General features: G+C 37.2%; 1 protein-coding gene across 7 annotated transcripts in view; it reads left to right on the top strand.

The window, feature by feature from the left end:
- The window catches only part of CYTIP (cytohesin 1 interacting protein), a 91,952-nt gene extending 74,876 nt beyond the window's left edge, over positions 1-17,076 (top strand). For all 7 annotated transcript variants that reach the window (XM_072612033.1, XM_072612030.1, XM_072612028.1 and 4 more), the window contains 2 exons: positions 9,773-9,839; positions 14,884-17,076. In XM_072612033.1, the coding sequence (XP_072468134.1) occupies positions 9,773-9,839; positions 14,884-15,359 (543 nt within the window). In that variant the 3' untranslated portion in view covers positions 15,360-17,076. The remainder of the gene's footprint in view (positions 1-9,772; positions 9,840-14,883) is intronic.
- Positions 17,077-19,784: the final 2,708 nt, after the last annotated feature.

Below are 19,784 nucleotides of genomic sequence, written 5' to 3'. Positions count from 1 at the left end.
GATAAAAATGGTAGGAAGAGAGAAAATTTAACAAATTTTTCAGTGTTTCATTAATGATCTATTTATATATCAGTGACAGAGAAATCAATGGATGGACATTAACACTTCATTTCCCCATATGCTTGAAGAGGAATTTGAGATGTCACTTAAGAAGAAAATGTCAGGAAGAGTGACTGGAATAGAGAAAGTGTATGCTGAGGAAATCAGTATGGGAGCAAACACAGTGTTGAGAGGATTGGGGGCTCATTTTACAAGACATTTCAGGGAAGAAAAGATTCCAAAAGAATAGAAAAAATCATGGAATCCATTTACCTACAAAAGGTGATTGAAAGAACATCAATAACTATTTTTTCATCCTTATAAAATATTTATGAGATCCACACATAGCAAAGATATCCTTGGTAAAAATATGAGAAGGAAATAAGCAGGTTTTCATAAATGATTATTTGAAGCCGACCATATCTTTAATATTATACAATTGACTGAAATGTATAGGTAATGCAAAATTTGATTACATTTTTTATTACAAAATTTTTTGACTCAGTAGGATAAAAATGGAGCTTTAAAGACTTGCTTCCAATAAGAATTCTCTTATGCCTCTATAAAAATCACCCAAGATCCCTTGATGAGTGAGTTAGCAGGATTAAGGCTGTTCAGTGACCCTCTGCTTATTAATGTCAGATGAAGCATAAAAGATAGAGATGTGTGCTTTCCAAAGGTATTCACCCCTAAAGTGGAGGATGTCCTACACAAAGTCATAATGGAAGAGAGATTTTTTGTACATTATGAAGCCTTCCACAGGTTCTTGCTGGTGCATACTATTGTGCTAATTGTCTGGAACTTCAGAATTCTTTTGTATCCTCCAGATGAGCTTAATTATTCTTCTGTATACAAATGGCTCACAAGTCTACAGATTCACCCCTAATTTCTTTCCTAATATATAGTCCTGCCTGGCTAATTTTCTGCTGTATAGCTCCTCCTTGATTTCTAATCAGCATCTCAAACACAACATGGCCAAAAATGGAACTCATTACATTTACGCTCAAACTCATACCTCCTCTAAGTCTCTCTGTTTTTGGAGGTCAAGGGCACTGTCATCCAGACTTCAGTCACCCAGACTAAAAACCTTGAAGAGATTCTTGATTCTTTCCTCTCTTTTAGCCTCCAAATTCATTTAGCATCCACATCATATCTAATAATCTTCCATCAGTTCAACTTCAACATCTCATATTTTTTCCTTTCTCTCCATTATAGTACCCTAATTTAGGTTATCATCATCTACACCTGGACTATATTGGTAGTTCATGAATTTTCCCATTTCCCTTTTCTAATTCATTTTTTACACAGCTTACAAATTAATAATTGTGATATTGGTTTGACTGAGTTACCATCTCTAGTCAAAAATATTCATAGGCTGCTTTTTGTTTCCAGGATAAAATGACTTTTCATCATTTAAACCCTACCTCTGGCCCCTCCACACACAATCTGGCTTTAACTTTCCTGTTTTATTTTTTTAATTCTAAAATTAAATACTACCCTCATCCCCATAGGTATTTCCATATACATTATAGATCATATGAGAAGATTGGATATGTGGCTTTCTGTTTTGTAATACATGTGCATGCATGTGTATTTTGTAAGTTACTTCAGACTATGCTAATTATACTTCCTTCTGAACCTTTTTCTCTTTCATGCATAAAAAATGTTTTCATTGGTCTTTCTGTGATTGGGCATCACTCTTGCCGCACTAGTGTTTTCTTTCTTTTACCCTCCCTTCTCTTTCTTTTTTAAAAAATTCTCAGAATAAGACTAATGCACCTCTAGGTTCTCTGCTTATTTAATGCCTTCATATCCTTTAAAGACATTAATATTATGAAGGAACATATTTTACTTCTTTTAAAATGCTTATGCTCTATCATCATATAGCTTCTTTCAGTTGCTTAAATGAATTTATCTTTATAGGTTTGTCTTGACTCTTGTATTTACCTTTCAAAGTTCCTATTTAACTTTGGCCTTTTCATCAGGAATGTTTGAGTGATCTGTATTCCATTAAAATGGGTTTTTGAACTGGGGATTGAGAACTTTAAGAAATATACATTTTGATAACTATTTTAACATAATTGATATTCTTTGTAATCTGAAGTCTTCTACTTTATGCATTTAAAATATTATTCTGTGAAGGGATCCATAGGCTTTACTAGGCTAACAACGGCGTCATTGACACAAAACCACTTAAGAAACCCTGCATTCTATGTCCACTTTATCCCCAGTAGAATTATATTCAGTATTGTAGGGTAAGTAATTCTTGGTTGTAAGGTCCTATCTTTTGGAATTCTCTTTTCCATGATCTTCTCTCACTTATTTTGGTAGATGACAGGTATTATGTGATTGTGAAACTAGTTACTTGATACTTGAACTCCTTTCAGGATAATTGTAGTATGTTTCCTTTTGATACAGGGGCTCTGGATTTTGGTTATAACATTCCTAGGACTTTCCTTTTGGGGGATTTCTTTTGGGAGGCCATCAATGAATTTTTTCTATCTTCCCTTTGCCTGTGGTTCTACTAGATTTAAGTAGCTTTTATTTATGATTGTTGCAAGGTCCTGGCATGGTTTTTAGGGATTATAATAATTCTTAAATTGTCTCTCCTTCACCTGTTTTTTAGGTCATTTGCTTTTGTTATTAGCCATCTCACATTTTCCAATTTTCATTCTTTTGATCTTTTCCTGATAGTTTTTGCCATCTCATGGAGGCATTGATTTCTTTGACCAATTCTAATTTTCAGGGATTCCATTACTTGGCTAGGGTTTCCTTATTTTCCAAGTTACTTATTCTTTTCCTGTTCTTTCTTCCCTAGGTATTATTTCACTAAAAAGTCTTACCACATTTCTTCTCTCATGTCCATGTGGAATATCTATTCTATCCTAAGTCACTGCTTATATTTGTTGTTGAATTAGTCTTTATTGGTTTTTTCTAGGGCTCTGTATCTTTAATGAACTCACTTCTCCAGCCCTTTGTTTTAGGGCAGTGCATTTTGGGTGAGGTGATCAGCCCCACTTGGGCTTTCCTAGTCACTTTTAGTCTTTCACTGACGTCTGCCTTCCAGTATTGGACTCCTCTAGGTCTTTGAGGTTCAGAACACTGGATTCTCAAGGACCTCTCACGTGTATTAATTCTCTGCCCCTCCTGAAAGTATTCAGTATTTTCTACTTTATGTATGTGTTTTATCATATATATAGAAAATGAGCTCCGTAAGGACCTGATCAATTTCCTTCTTTTCTTTGTATTCTGAGGCAGTGTGCTTGAATACTATGAAAGTAGTTAGTAACTATTTGCTTAATTGAATTGAATGAGAGTTTTGATTACTCAAAAGAGATTGACTAAGGGAAGAGGGAAGGAACAAACATTTATTAAGTGCCTACTATGTGCAAGGCATTTTATGATTATCTCATTTGGTCTTCATAACAACATTGTTAGATAAGCAGTTATATAATAATTAATTTTACACTTGAGGAAACTGAGGCAGACAGCAGTTAAGTGATTTCCCTAGAGTTACACAGTGAGTAAGTGTCTGAGGCTTAATTTGAACTCAGGTTTTCCTGACTCCAGACCCACCATACACTCTAGGCTTAACAGGCTTACCAGTGTTGTCCAGATAATAACAAGTTTTTTAAGTACATTAAATCATATATCTAATACATATTCTCAGATCTACTGATACTGGCCAGGAGAATAAGATATTATCTCTCAGCTCTAAAAATTCTCTCTACCTATCTCCCAGGCCTGGAACACTTTCTTGCTTCTGATTCCACTATTGACCTTCCTGACTTCTTTTAATTCCCAACTAAAATCCTACCTTCTGTAGAAAGCCTTCCCCAACCCCTATTGATTCTAATGCTTTCCCTCTTAATTGTTTCCTATTTATCCTGTACATCACTTTCATTGTATATATTTGTTTGCTTGTTGTCTTACCCATTAGATTACAGGCTACTTGAGGGCAGCAGCTGATTTTTGCCTCACACTGCCTGGCATATAGTAGTTGGTTAATGAATGTTTACTGATTGATTGAATTCAGACCAGAATTGGATAAAAGGAATAGAGTGACTAGTTTCCATTTGGGAAATTGCACAGAGCATTTGTGGAGGAAATATGTGGATTCTTTCAAATGATACTTTGCTTTCTGTATCTGCAAATTCTAGGCAATTTTATTGTATTATTTCTTGCATTATGTTGTTCAGGTTTTTGACTTTTAATATTCTCCTGGGAGCCCTGTGATCTATGAGCTGTCTCTAAAAATACTTTCTTTAAGATCAGTATATTTTTCTTATAGAGAGACCACATACTTTAAAAAAAATACTACATTTTGCTACTTCTTCTTAATTATCTTGTATTTTCTGTATATTTGTGTTTCCAATTAGTTGTTCTCTGCTTCTCTTCTTATGAGAGACATACCATAATGGATTTATGTTTTCTTTTCTGTTAATAATTTCTGCTGTAAAGACCATAAATATTGCCATTTGTTTCCTTTTAATTTCTCTCAAGATTCTGAATTCTTTCTTGAATTATTTGGGAGCATCTTCTTTTGCAGATCCAAGCTCTCCTGGGCATTTGTAGGGTTTTATATTTCGTTAGGCGTTGGTTCAGTTTCCTTTGTCCTGTGATGTTTAGTTAGACATGTGTAATCTATTAAATATCTGTATATCTTCCCTGTTGATTTATCTGCTTGATTTCTAGCTTTGTAAGTGAGTTTTCTTCCTCCAGATACCTCCTCCAGATACAGTTTTTGTTTCATTTCCTTACTATTTTCTGTCCCTCGCTTTATGACTTCAAAACTGTCAGCCTTTTTCTATGTCTGGCAATTGCAAGAGACAGGACAGACTCTAGCTGGATTGCAGTCCCCTTTCCTTTAGGGCTGGTGTGGTTTTGAATACTAGTGCCCTGTCCCGGTTCTTTCTGTTACTTAGTTCTCTGATGGAGTGTGGCTGTCCCAGGCAGAGTACAGTCTCTTCATCTTCTTCAGTTAGCTATTGCGTTTTGCCATAGAATGGGGGAGTCTGAGCAGGGCCAGGGTGTGCTGATTGAGACTGAGGCAGTGGCAGTGGTTAAATTGCTGAGTAGGTCCCAGAGCATAAACTGGTGGGTCTGGATCTGTGTCCTACTCACTATTGTAGCCTGGGGGAAGTGAAAGGGTGATATGTGAGCATGATGAAGATTTAATGTGCTCAGCTGATAATTGACAAGGCTGTTGCCTTTTTAGGTTTCTGGGTCTATGGAGACAACTGCAGTCATTCAACTTCTGGTGCGTGATTCCTCTTTTAAGTGTTTCTTTTTTAGAGTTAGTAGGGACTGGAGAAGATACCTGGTCCATTGTCTTATTGGTCAGGGTATCAAGCAGGGAGATGAAACAGTGCAGAGCATTTAATGACTCCAAGTAGTTTCTATCAGGAAAAGTAGGATCCTTTTGGTGCAAATATTCTCTTGAGAAGGTTGTATGTCAACAGTCTGAAGAATGAAAGTCGCAGGTGACCCAAAGTGTAAAGGGAGAGGTGCGTGGTCGTTGCAAGTAAGCTATCACAGATCTCCAATGATGACTTATTTGCAAAAAGTTGTTAAAGGAATATTATTGATGAAATAGGTAATTGAGTTATGTGAGGAGAGCAAAGAAAAACAGATGGATAAATTCAGCAACGATATCCATGAAAGGTTAAAAAAACTTAAGAGAAAGTTGTCAATAGCACAGATATGTCAGTGTTACCCCTCCTTCCATGAATGCTTCAGTGACTCCCTGTTGCCTCTAGAATAAAAGATACTGCTTCTCTTTGGTTTTTAAATCATTCTACAAACTCAACACATATTTATTTATTTTTAATTTATGGGATCATTTCCATAACATAATATAATAGAAAAGATAATTGCACATGAAATTGCAAATCTGTTATATACAACTTGCTATTCCTTCTTTTTCCTTCTCCCTTCTCCCTCGTGTCCTAGGGAGATGGCTACCATTAGACTCAAACAGGTATATGTATACACAGACATATATACATATATGTATAGGTACACATATACATGTAAAATCATTGTATATATATTTCTATTTATTAGTTCTTTCTTTAGATCCAGGTAGCATTTTTATTTATATATTCTTTATAATTAATTTGGGTATTTGTAATAATCAAAATGACTTGTTCACTCGAAGTTGTTCTTAAAACAATATTACTGCTACTGTATACAACATTCTCTTGGTTCTGCTCATTTTGCTCTCTTTTATTTCATGCAAGTATTTCTATGCTTTTCTGAGATCACTGAGCTCATCATTTCTTATAGCACAGTAGTGTTCCATCACAATCAGATGCCATGACGTGTTCAGCCATTCCCCAATTGATGTGCATTTTGGAGAGTAATCTAGAATGATGGTATGCCCTTCAACATATCTTTCTAACCTTATACATCACTTCTTTTTCTGTAGTCTACAGTACAGTCCAATTGGCCCTCTTGTTTCTCAGTCACAGCAGTCCTCCCACCCTCAGCCCTTTGTGCTGGCAGTATCCTCACCTCCACGTCATAGAAATGCTCTTTCTTGAAGACACAGCTGAAGAACTGCCTCCTATATGAAGCTTTCCTTGGCATCCTCATTTGCTGACTTCTGCCTTCCCTAACTACAGTGGATTCCTTTTGTACTTAGTCTGTATATATTTATTATGTCCATATTTTTATGTGTACATGACACCACCTCCAGGAGAATGTCAGTTCCTTGAAAATAAGGATTGTATCAGGATTGTATTTTCTATTTGCATTCACAACTCCTAGCATAGTATCTGGCAAATAATAAATACTTAGAAAATATACAGAATGGTTGTGATGTACGCTGACAGGGAATGCTCACGTAAGAAAGATCGCAGATCTGCCAACGAGTGAAAGAAAAGACTATTCCCTGGGTCATTCCTTTAAATAGGGTCAGATTAGATTTCAGTACTAGGTGATATTAACTTTGTGTAGCTTGCTTGTAACTGTCTTTTCTGTAGCCCAAGGACTCTCTCTGTGGGATAAAGTACCTTTAAAAAATACTTTGTATGTTAAACTACATAGCTTGCTTTGAAAAAAAAGATACCATAAATTCAACATGTTGCTTTCAAAGCTACCGTTCTCAAGTTTGTCTTTCTAATGGGCCATTTTTAGAAGTACTGGTCATAGGATGATATGTCTAAAACTGGGAGTGACTTCTAAGGCCACCTCTTACAACACCTTCATTTTACAAAGAAACTAAGGCCCAGGGAGGTTAAGTGACTGCTCTAAGGTCACACAATGTCTGATCTATCTTTGTAGATTTGACTTTTGTTCCACTTTAGGGAACTAATAGAGTATACTGGACAAATAGTTAAGAAACCTAGAAAACTCTTATTCTTTGCTCTTGGACAAGTTTAATTTTCTGAGTTTCAGTTTCCCCACTTATAGAATGAGGCTAACCATCTTTTCTGACTATTTCATAGCAGTGGGGGAGATGGTCAGATAAGATCATGTACATAAAAGCTCTTTGAAAAGCACTTATTGCAGACAGTGCTATCAAAGGATGTGGTGGCATGATTATGATTAATAATGTTATGATTATCATGTGACTGTGTTTTTGAGCTGAAGATTTTGGTCTTTTCTTTAAAACTGTAAGAGTATGTCCATACTGGAATATTTCACAGGAAGTCCGGGAGTTGATGGAATGGGGTATATGTATGCAAGTGAGAGTCAGAAAGATGCTTTCCATTTCTGCAAAGATATGGGAGTTTAAAACAGAACCCTGTGTACAGACATTGCACTAAGGCAGGTAGAGAAGAGGAGAATTTAGAGACAAATGAACCAGAAACCTAGATAAAACTAGAAAATTTTCTTCAGCTTTTTAAAAATGCCTTTATTATTATTTTTTCTTTCTGCTTCAGTGATGACTTGTATTTTATTGCTTGATCTACCAAAATTAAAAAAAAAAATCTAAGTAAGCTAACTGGCAATCTCTGATCTGCTATGTCTGGTTGGTAAAGCCAAAAGTGAGAGGCAATATGGTGTAGGGTATGGTGGACCCAGCTGTGGATTCAGAGAGATCTGGCTTCAAGTTTTGCCTCCTCTGACATGCACTAGCTGTGTGATCATGGGCAAATCCTTGATACTCTCAGTACCTCAGGCAACCCTTTAAGATTATAAGACTCTTAAGTAACAAATTAATTGCCAGTCTGCATTAATGGAGGCAATTTCCACACCAGAAGTTCCTCATACCATAGTTTGCTTCTTCTATTTGTTGTGCCTTACTCTGTGTCCAGAGTGAGAGATATAGGGTTGTAGTAGTGGAATATCTCTCTGTGAGAATGGGTCAGTGGAACATGTGCCAAATCTCTCTATGGGTCTCACATGCCCTAGAACCGCAAGCATGACCTCCAAGTGAAGCCAGTGCTAGACTGGTAACAATGTCTATGATTCAAGCCGTGAGATAGGTTCATAGCCACCACCATCTTAGTCCAGAAAGAACTAGAAATGAACCAAGCCAGACCTTTTATTGCTCTGATTAATAAGAGCACAGTAGCTACAAGGTGTATTGGCAGATACAAGTAGTGCTGTAAAATATGTCACTGTTCCATTATCTGACACTGAGAAATTAAGGTTGATCAGTGTGCAGAATCTCTGGAAACTTAGAAAAACACTCAGTTCCCTTTGGCAGATTTCAACAGCCTCCTTGTGAATTCATCCTTTGTCCTTCCTTTTTGCTTTTTATTTTCTAGTTTGTACTTTCCCCTATATGTATATTGCATAAAAAGACCCCTTGGTACCAGCATGGCCTTCATCTCATTGGCACATATCTTCATAGGACAAAATATGACACCCCCAAACCCCTCTTCCTTTATTTAACAAGAACTTTTGCATATAAGTGGGATGGTTTTAGTGCAAGAAAGCTACTTACTTAAAAGTAAAGATTAGTTACACATATATGCATACACACAAAAAACGGGCAGGGGAAGAAGCTAATTACAAAACCCTACTTCCTTGTAGTAAGCTACTGCAAGGTTATATTCCAGGGGAAAAAATGTTGGCCTTAGGATGAGAGAATCTCAGATCAGGTCACCTAAGGGATCTTTCTAAAGTTGGGGTGTGATCTTGTTACCCACCTACTCCCTAATTCTTCAGATCAAATAAATTCCCCAAGGGCATTTAAAGATCTTCACAACCTTGGCCCCCTCCTGACTTTTCTTTCTTATTACACACTACTCCCTCCCATGTACTGAAATTTATACTTGATACTTCCTGTTCCCCATGTGAGAAACTCCCTTTGTCTGTGCACTGGTTTTTTCCCTAGCCTGTAATAGATCTGCTTCCACTACTTGGAATGCCTGTTTTCCATCAACACTCAACTCAAGCCTTTGTCCTTCCCTCTTCCCTCATCTCCAACAAAGGTTGACTTATAACTCTTTTGTATGTATATATACATGTGCATGTTGGCAAGCCTCTCTAGAATGGAAGTTTCTTGAGTGCAGGATCTGTTTGACTTTAGTCTTTGTGTCCTTGGTGGTTAGCTTAGGACCTGTCTTATAGCAGGTGTTATTAAATGCTTATTGAGACCCAGTTCTGTCACTTAATATGGAGGTGACCCTGGGTGGGTTAACCTCTCTGATCTCTAGTTTCTTGATCTATAATACAAGTTGATGGTATGACCTATAATGTCCCTCTGAACTCTATCTCATGTGATCCTTCAGAGTTCTTCACTAACCAGTAATTTCTTTTTTCTCTTTTCTTGTAGAAAACCTTGAGGGGAAAATGGGAGGAGTTCCAAACTTTGCAGTTACAGGAACAGCGCCTTCTTCATGGTAAATGCTGGTTTCCTGCTCAGAAACCACATTCTCATTATTTGCACAAGGCCTTCAGCAGGAATTGATGCTAAGGTGTTTTAAGGTCACTGTCATTTAAGGAAGGCTTACATGAGTATCGATAATGCTGACCCTTCCCTAACATGCACATACATTTTCATAGTAGAGGCAGCTGGACAGCCACTTGGAAAATTGTCTTCCATTCCTGACTCTTCAGTTGCTCAGTTGGGCATGTGGGAAAAGTTTTGGAAAGGGTTTTTATAGGTCATACATGACACTTAGACTTGGAGGGATTTACCTTTTTTATACTTTATCTAGAGTGGTTTCCATTCAGGGAAACAATGGAAGAATCCTAGGCCCTTGGAAAGCTAAATTTCAAAAGGATATTAGAAATATCATGTTGCATTGGAAAGAGCAGCATATTTTGGAGGAGAAAACTTGGGTTAAAATTATGGTTTTGATCTTTACTACTTTTGCTGTATTAAAGTGAGGTAACTCGCAGGATAGTGAGCTGGGCCTGGAGTCAGGAAGACCTGAGCTGCTGCAGACACTAGCTTTGTGACCCTGGACACATTGCTTGTCCTCTGTTTGCCTCAGTTTTCCTTAACTGTAAAATATGGATAATAAGAGTAACTACCTTGAAAGATTTTTTGTGAGGATTAAGTGAAGTTATAATTTGTAAAGTGCTTAGCACACTACCTGGTGCTATCTAAATACTTACTCCCTTTTGCTCAATTGAAAGTTCTTTCCATTTTTAAATCCTATGACCAATTCTAACCTTCTACATTTTATAAAGGAGGAGATGGAGGCCAAGATATATTAAGTCACTTGCCTATAGTTACTTAAGAAGGAGTCATGTCTGACTCTTCATGACCCTGTGGAATTTTCCTGGCAAAGATACTGGCATGATTTGCCATTTTTCTTCTCCAGTGGATTAAGGCAAACAGAGCTAGGAAGTAAATCCAGGTCTTCAGAGAGTTTTCAAGCTAATGACCACTCAGTTGGTTGCTTATATTGTCAAGAGGATTCTTATTCAAATGTGTTGGACCAGATGACCTCTTAGGACCCTTCCAACTCTTAAGGTGTCTCATTCTGGCAGTGGTTACTCTTAAGTCATTTTCTTGCTTCGTTAGACCTTGTTGTAGCAGTCAAGACAAAAATAGGGAGAAAATGACCAACAAGGTTGCAACACAGCCCTTTCATTTCCTGCCATTTCGTACTATCAGAATGGGAAAGACTGAATTTAAGAACAGTTTGTGAATTTGATGTTTCCTGGGGCTGGTGTAGTTTGAGGAAAAAGCTTGTTCAAAGAGTTGGTTGATTCAAACCAGTACTTGTGGGACAGGGATGGGAAAGGGGAGTGTGAATTTCAGGTAATAGTTTCCTCAAGTGACAGTTACAAAGGCCAAACTCAACAGACTACAGTCTATTGATAGTCTTGTCACTAGACTATACTTAAAAATTGATCCCTACCCTATTATCAGAAATAGAATAATTAACCTTTAATGAAATGAATACTGCCTTGTACTTTAGTTTCCTAGAATGAAGTTCTGTTTAAAAATAGTTTTGATAATATAAAATTTATCTATTTTGAATATCTCTTAAATTCCATGAGATATTTTATTTAGGTGTGAAGATTGCTAAAAGTGATTGGAATATGAGAATTATTTCGCACCCTCTGTATTTCCTCAATTTTTACAGAATTCAAGATGAATTGACAGAAAAAAAAATGAATATTACCTTCCTCCCACCCTCTCTTTGCCCAGGAGGGCTTAAATGATCACTGGTTATCACAACAGCATAAGACCTCTTGTCTCTTCCCATGGCCTTGGCACCAAGTACATCTGTCCAGTTCTGGACCCCTGAGCTACCCTGATTAACTTCTGTGGTCTTGGGGGATCTATGGGATTTGTTAATCAATCATCCTTACTTAGGAGTCTAGTCTAGAGTCCCCATTAAGTGAGTGAATAGGATCTTTCTAAGAATCAAGAAGGATGATTTGATCTTCCTGTGGGATGGGGATGAGGGAAGAGATCCTGAATATGTAAATTCAATCTGTTTCCTAATATCATAATTGAGAACAAAGAATGATAAATACTGTTCATCACAAATCAAATATGATTTTGAGATGAACCACAGCCCACTGGAGTGCTTTTTGATTCACTGAAATCATTTAACCAGTGTGCCAAGAGTGGGCTAGATATAAGTAGCCCATCAAATATACAAGCAGAGAAAATTGAATAATACTAATAACTCATATTTTAGGATTCGTTAATGTTTATAAAGCATTTTCCTCACAGCAATTCTGGGATATGGTAGAGGAATTATTACTTCTACAATGTGGCTAGGAAAGTGAGACTCATGGAGAACTAAGCAACTAGGTTTATTTACTTCTATATATTGTATACCTGGGAAAGGGGAAGAGGTTGGAGAGAATATAAATGCTTGTTACTTGAAAGAAAATATTAAAAAACAAAATGAGCCTTAGAGATCTCAAGTGATTTCCCCATGGTTACACAGCTAGTGACTGTTGGACCTGGGATCTGACTCACACCTGGACTGTTTCAGTAGCCTTTCAGTTGGTCTCCCTACCTCAAGTTTCTATCCATTCCATTTTTCCGCTCAGCTTTATTAAAGTGATCTTCCTAAAGCACAGGTCTGATCATGTCATGCCCCTCACTACAGTGGCTCTTGCTCACCTCCAGAATCAAATATAATATCCCATTTGGCTTTTTCAAGCCTTTCATAACCTGGTCGTTTCCGACCTTCCTAGTTTTAGGACATTTACTCCCTTCCTCTACAGTATGATCCTTGACATTTCTTGACATTCCATCACCTGCACTGCTTGTCTCCCTTGCCTGGAATTCTCTCCCTTCCCTCCTTGGCCTTGTGACTTCCTTGACTTCCTTCAAATCTCAGCTAAAAGCCCATCTTCTGAAAAAGGCTTTCCCAAGAGCCTTCCCTCTGCTGATATCCCCAATCTATTTTGTATATATCTTGCTTGTACACAGTGTGCTTACTAGTAGAGGTCCAGAACTATGTTTCTCTTTTAAATTCATTTATTCAATTATTCACATAGTGAACCTTCATTTATGCTTATATAGATATATGTTTGTGTGTGTATATATATCTAAAATTTGTTGTTGGTGTTTAGTCATTCAGTCATGTCTGACTCTTCATGACCCCATGGAATTTTCCTGGCAAAGATACTGGCATGATTTGCCACTTTTCTTCTCCAGTGGATTAAGGCAAACAGAGGTTAAGTTACTTGTCCAAGGTCACAATGCTAGTAAGTGTGTGAGGCCACATTTGAACTCAAGTCTTCCTGACTCCAAGTGCAGTGCTCTAGCTCTATCCACTGAGCTATCTAGCTGCCTCACTTACACATACACACATACACATACACACATACACTCTTATTTATGTGTATGCATGTGTGTATCTATATATATATATACCTACATATGTACATGCTTATATGTATATGTATATACATATATATTTATTTAGCTTCAGAATATACTGAATAATTTTTATGCAGCAAATTTCCCTAAGCAATTATGCTTTGTTTAAGTGGCTATCACAATTGGTTTCTATTTCCCCATGGATAGACTTGGCCCAAATACATGTTGGGTATGAACTGAAATTTATCTTCATAATAAAAATTGTACATAATATGTATGGGCACAATTAAGAACTGACTATCTTATTGTATTGGCTATACCTTTTATGAAATGAATTCTATTAAAATGGTTGTAATTTCTTGGTTAGATATCTTTACCCTAAAGTACCTAACCAAATGACATATATACTGTGGATACTCTGAATATTAGGTGATAATATTGAAACATCAGGTATATATGTCCAAAGATAGATTTCATTTTATGTTTCTTTCTGTTTAAAAAATTGTGTCTATATGATTTGCATACTGGGAGAGACCCTAGAATTGTGTTTCTCTTTCAAATGCTTTCATTCAGCAAACCTTTATTCAAAGCCTGTTATATGTAGCATTACTGTGCTGGGTAGTAGGGAATAATGCAGAAGAAAGAAGACACAGGCCTATCCTCAGAGTACTGACTATCTAATGAATCATAAAACATGTTACAAAAAGAGTAATGATCATTTGCCTTGAAGTGATGTCATGTTTACAATGTACTTTTCCCAAAACCACCCTGTTAGGGGGAAGTATTATCTCCACTTAGGTTAAATGACATGATCGTGATCAGATAGCTAAGAGTTGTTTAAAGACTAATATAAAACAAAATAAAATCTTAATACATAAAAAGAATTCAACGTGCTGTCCATAAGATGACTTCAAAGAGGGAGGGAGGGGAGAGGGATGGCCTTTTAGAAAGGACTGCTTTGAACAAAAAACTGGGTGGAAAGAAGAAAGCTTGGGTTATTTATATCAGTACTGTGTACATTCACATTTTTTAAAGCAAATCTTCAAAATTATTAGGAAATTATAGTGCAGATGATCTTCTGTATAGTCCTTAATGGGTTTTACAAGAATGGAGAATTCAAGCTTTCTAAAGTTAGGAACTAGTAATTAAAATTTACTTATTGCTCCTGTATGATTATGTGCTCATTGTGTAGGCCCTTGAATGAATGAATAAGGTAGCCTTACTGGAATATTTTCATTCATTTATGTAGACTTTTAAAGGGTCACTCACCCAAGACATATTATAATGAAAAATGTTCAATTTCTGTATTTTTCTTTCTTGCCTTTGAGAAATAACAGCATGTATAGCAATGGTCATTGTCTTTACAGTATAATAACCTGATATAAAGGAAACCCTTGGATATGGAATAAGATAATCTGTCTCTGATGCTTAGTAGCCATGACCTTAAACAAATCTCTTCATTTCTCTGAACCTCAGTTTCACCTACAGACCACACTCACATTCCCTACTTCAGAGGATTATTGTTCACAGCAAAAATCTCAGTTATTATTGAAGGAAGCTGGGTTTTTTTAACAAATATGTATGCCCGAAGGATTTCATAGCCTTTCCATATGATGACTAGCTTACTTTCTCATTCTTAGGTGATTCAGTCCACAACTCCGGACTGGAAAGATTACAATCTGAAGACTCTTTAGCTGAAAGCTCATCAGGACTGGCTGCCACTTACCAGAACCGCAATAACCGCCTTTCCAGTGAAAGCAGTTGTAAGAGCTGGTTGAGCTCTGTGACCATGGAGAGTGAGGATGGTTACCAGACATGCATGTCTGAGGATTCATGTCAGGAAGCCCTGAGCCGACAGACGAGCATGGAGGATGAATGTTTTTTCCTCAAGGATGGAGACTCGGCACTGAGAAGATCTTCCACCAGGAAGAACAGGAACATCAGTACTGCCAGCAGTGGTTCCATGTCCCCCTTGTGGGAAGGGGGTGGCACCAATTTTGTCAGCGTTTTTGGGACTCTGCCACGAAAAAGCAGAAAGGGAAGTGTTCGGAAACAACTTTTGAAATTCATCCCTGGCCTGCACCGAGCAGTGGAAGAGGAAGAGAGCCGATTTTGACCAGGGAGGAGCCCCTTCCAAATGAGCTCATTCCACTAGGAGTTGCAAGGATAGAAACATGTTTGATGATCTGAACTTCAGCCCCACTCAGTTCAGTAGCAGTGAGGAGATGGCTTATGAAACTGACATGGCAGAAGTGGCCTTTATTTAAATGATTTATCTATATTTTGTTGCTATTGTTATTGTTTTACATTGTTCTTGAACCAACTAATTTCAGAAAGGACAGAAGTCCCAGAACTGCTCCTTACTACCTGGTTAACTTTGGGCAACTCACTTAACCTTTCTAGGCCTTTTACAGATGAGGGTTTATAAAATGAAGGGGCTGGATTTGATGATTTAGATTATCCCACTTAAATTATTGGGGATGGATTTGGTTTATTAATGCATGAGAAAGTGCATGCTCTATCTGATGTTGCCTATGTAAGAAAGGTAATATTTATTATCTAGATTATCCATGTCAAAAATAAGCTTGAAACTTTTAGACTCAAATCCAAAAAAAATGAATGCCTCAAGCAATATGACTGCTTGGAATATTTTTCCCCCACAGGCTGCTTAGTGGGTTTGCCTGGGACCAAAGTACAGTCTGCAAATATTTAAAATCAAGGAATTTCAAAATATATATTTAAATGTATACATTTATAGTAGATGTTAGAGACCAGTAAATCCCCATGCCATTGAGGGACAGGATAAAAGTTCATTGAAGACTGTGTCAGGATGAATATAGCTTGGGAATCAGGAGACATTTCCTGACAGAGGGGGTTATCTAGACTTTGACATGGGTTGCTGAGGGTAATTTTTAATTTTCCTTCCCAGAAAACTTTAAAAAAGCATGAGAAATTCTCATCCCCCAAGGCTAGTTCAAGTGTGCTCCTTCCTGAAGATGGAGTAGGAATTAGATCCCTTCACAACACACTTAGGTTTTGTGATTATTTTCTCTCTTGTCTGAAAGCCTAAGAAATTGGATCCCAAGACATTTTCCTTGTCACCTCCCATATTCTAGTTGTGCCTTTTTGAAAGCTCTTCTTCTATTCATCAGGGAGCAAAATCACTAAGGCTTCATAGCTCCTGAGATGAAGGTGATTATTATTTTCACCCTGGAGTAAATCATCAGTAAGAATTCTTTAGTTTTTCAAATGTTACATATTTCTTTGGGGGGTAGGGAGCAGGGAAAGAGGAGAATGCAGAGTCTGAATGGGTCTACTACCTAACAAATCAATAAATTTCTAAGGTAATCCAAAAGTGTTATAATTTTGGAGAAACATTGAAAATTTACACTATATAATTATATATACGTATATAATTTATAATTTTCCTAGAAAACCCTGATAGAATTTATAATTAAAATTATTTTTCTACTGTGATATTAAAAAAGCTTTTCCAAATTCAAAGTAATATAGAATTTAGGTGAAAGAAATGTATAATTGAGCTTCCAATAAATATTTGATGTTGCTTTGGTACTACCAAGTTTTCATAGGACACTCCCCTGTACTATTATACTACGATATATGGAAGGATTTAAAATACACAGGTTTGGGGTATTGTGTAGACATTCAGTCTTTACTCATTATTCTGTATTTGGGGTAAAAATTTATGTGGAAAGAAAGTTCTGATTGTTTCTGTTATTTTGGGCATCCACAGGCAAGTTTTCTGACATATTCACTTGGGGCGCAATTGACAGCCTTATCTTTTACCAATAAATTTACGTTCAGTACCAATATTTTGAGAGATGATGCCAAGTAAGTCCGAACTGAGTCTGTTGCTTTTCTCTAGATGTAATTATTTCTTCTCCAGGTTTGTGATAGACCAATCAGACTAAATGCTGGTGCAAATGAATGCAGTATTTCAAGTTAATCGTACCTCTCTAAGAGCAAATAGAAATAAATAAGCCTTATTTATTTCAGGAAAACTAAATTTAAAACCTCACGCATCTTGATAGTTATCTCATGGTCAGCTCACAGGAATTCTGAAAATCAACCCCCAAATAATCAGCAGTTCTATGGACCTTACCATATCATAGAGGAAATACAGAAGAATGTCAGCAATTAAAGACATAGTGAAAAACACATTTTGTCACTTTGCACAAGACAGGAAACCAAAAGTTGTAAGTAGGAGATATTATAGGAACGTGGGAAAGGAGGACTGTAGGCTTGACTTAGCCAGTATCTCTCTCAGGTCTCAATTTACTCCCCTTTTGACAATGTACTCCATCTTTGAGGTCCCTGGGTCAATACTCAGAAAATTTCTGTTCCAAAGCACCCTAGAGTAGTGAAAGAATTCTTTTATCACTTAGGATGTTGAATATACTTCTAAATTTTACCGAAACATGTCTAAGGGGATGGAAATCATTTTTTTTTTTATTTTTTTTATTTAACTTTTAACATTTATTTTCACACAATTTTGGGTTACAAATTTTCTCCCCTTTTATCCCTTCCCCCCCCCAATCCTGAGCTTTCTGATTGCCCCTGTGACCTATCTGCTCTCTCCTCTATCCTCCCTCCCTGCCCTTGTCTCCGTCTTCTCTTTTGTCCTGTAGGGCCAGATAGCTTTCTTGACCCCTTAACCTGTATTTCTTGTTACCCAGTGGTAAGAACATTACATTTGGTCCTAACACTTTGAGTTCCAACTTCTTTAGCTCCCTCCCTCTCTACCCCTTCCCCTTGGAAGACAGGCAATTCAATATAGGCCATAACTGTTTAGTTTTGCAAATGATTTCCATACTAGTTGAGTTGTATAGGACTAACTATATTTCCCTCCATCCTATCCTGTCCCCCTTTACTTCTATTTTCTTATGGTCCTTTCCCTCCCCATGAGTGTCGACCTCGTATTGCATTTTCCTCCCCATGCCCTCCCCTCCATCCTCCCCCCCACCCTGCTTGTGCCCCTGTCCCCCACTCTCCTGTATTATGAGATAGGTTTTCCTATCAAAATGAGTATGCATTATATTCTTTCCTTAGTGGAATGTGATGAGAGTAGACCTCATGTTTTTCTCTTGCCTCCCCTCTTTATCTCACCACTAATAGGTCTTTTGCTTGCCTCTTTTATGAGAGATAATTTGCCCCATATAACTTCTCCCTTTCTCCTCCCAATATTTTTCTCTCACTGCTTGATTTCATTTTTTTTTTAAGATATGATCCCATCCTCTTCAATTCACTCTGTACACTCTGTCTCTATGTATGTGTGCATGTGTGCATGTGTGTGTGTGTGTACTCCCACCCAGTACCCAGATACTGAAATGTTTCAAGAGTTACAAATATTGTCTTTCCATGTAGGAATGTAAACAGTTCAACTTTAGTAAGTCCCTTATGACTTCTCTTTGCTGTTCACCTTTTCATGGTTCTTCTTCATTCTTGTGTTAGAAAGTCAAATTTTCTTTCCAGCTCTGGTCTTTTCGTCAGGAAAATTTGAAAGTCCTCTATTTCATTGAAAGACCATTTTTTCTCCTGAAGTATTATACTCAGTTTTGCTGGGTAGGTGGGGGATGGAAATCATGACATAGGCAATTTTCACTCTAGTCCATAGTCATTTTATGCTTTTATGACTCCAGTGGCCCATTGTGGTATAGAGGTGACCTTGGGTTATAGAGGGCTATGAAAGGAGATCATAAGCAAATCCTACCAAATTTTAAAAGCTTTGTGCATAGGCTGATTGATGGACTGTGGACCTTCGATCCAATCACTGACTAGCTGAGGTTAGAGAGGCTGATGATAAGGATGAAGATTGGGTGATGAAGTTTTCTACCCGTAGCCAATAGTCATGGCCATTTGTGAGGTCACAGAGTCATAGATTTAGAACTATAAAGGAATCTAAGAATTGCCTTCCAGTTTCCTCATCTTACAGATCAAGTGACAGAGGATTGTGGGTTTAGAGCTGGAAGCAACTTTGGAGGCCATGAAGTTCAACTCTTTCATCTTACAGATGAGAAAACACAGCTCAGAAGAGTTGAGTGGCATTCACTCATGCACACAGAAAACATTTATTAGATGCCTACTATATTCAAGGCACTATGCTATAAAGCAGAACATTCACTGGTCCTAATAGAAGGACATTTTACTTGGTTGGGAAGAGAAAACAACATATATAACCATGCCAATAGAAAATATATACAAAATAGTTTGGGGCAGGAAGGGATAGGCTGTCTCTGAGGTACAAAGTTATAGTCCAGAGATAGAATGTCATGTTTAGGGTGCAGTAAGTTGTCCCAGGTCACATAGGTAGAAAGGTTTGTGATATGTGCCAACGAAATCACAGATCCTTTTAATATTGAAGTAGGAGAAAAATTGGAGAGAAATTAATTGATTGAGGAAGATCAGTCTCTTAATATCAGGCAGCAAGAACATAGGAAGCAAAGGCACTATTGTATATGAAAATTACTCATGATCTAGCTTTTCTATCTCAAATGGCCCATTAGATCATTTTCTAGTTCCA

This window comes from Notamacropus eugenii, chromosome 5 (assembly GCF_028372415.1).
Source record: "Notamacropus eugenii isolate mMacEug1 chromosome 5, mMacEug1.pri_v2, whole genome shotgun sequence".
Lineage (NCBI taxonomy): Eukaryota > Metazoa > Chordata > Mammalia > Diprotodontia > Macropodidae > Notamacropus > Notamacropus eugenii.
The sequence above is the reverse complement of the archived record's forward strand: the minus strand, read 5'-3'. Positions and strand labels throughout refer to the sequence as shown.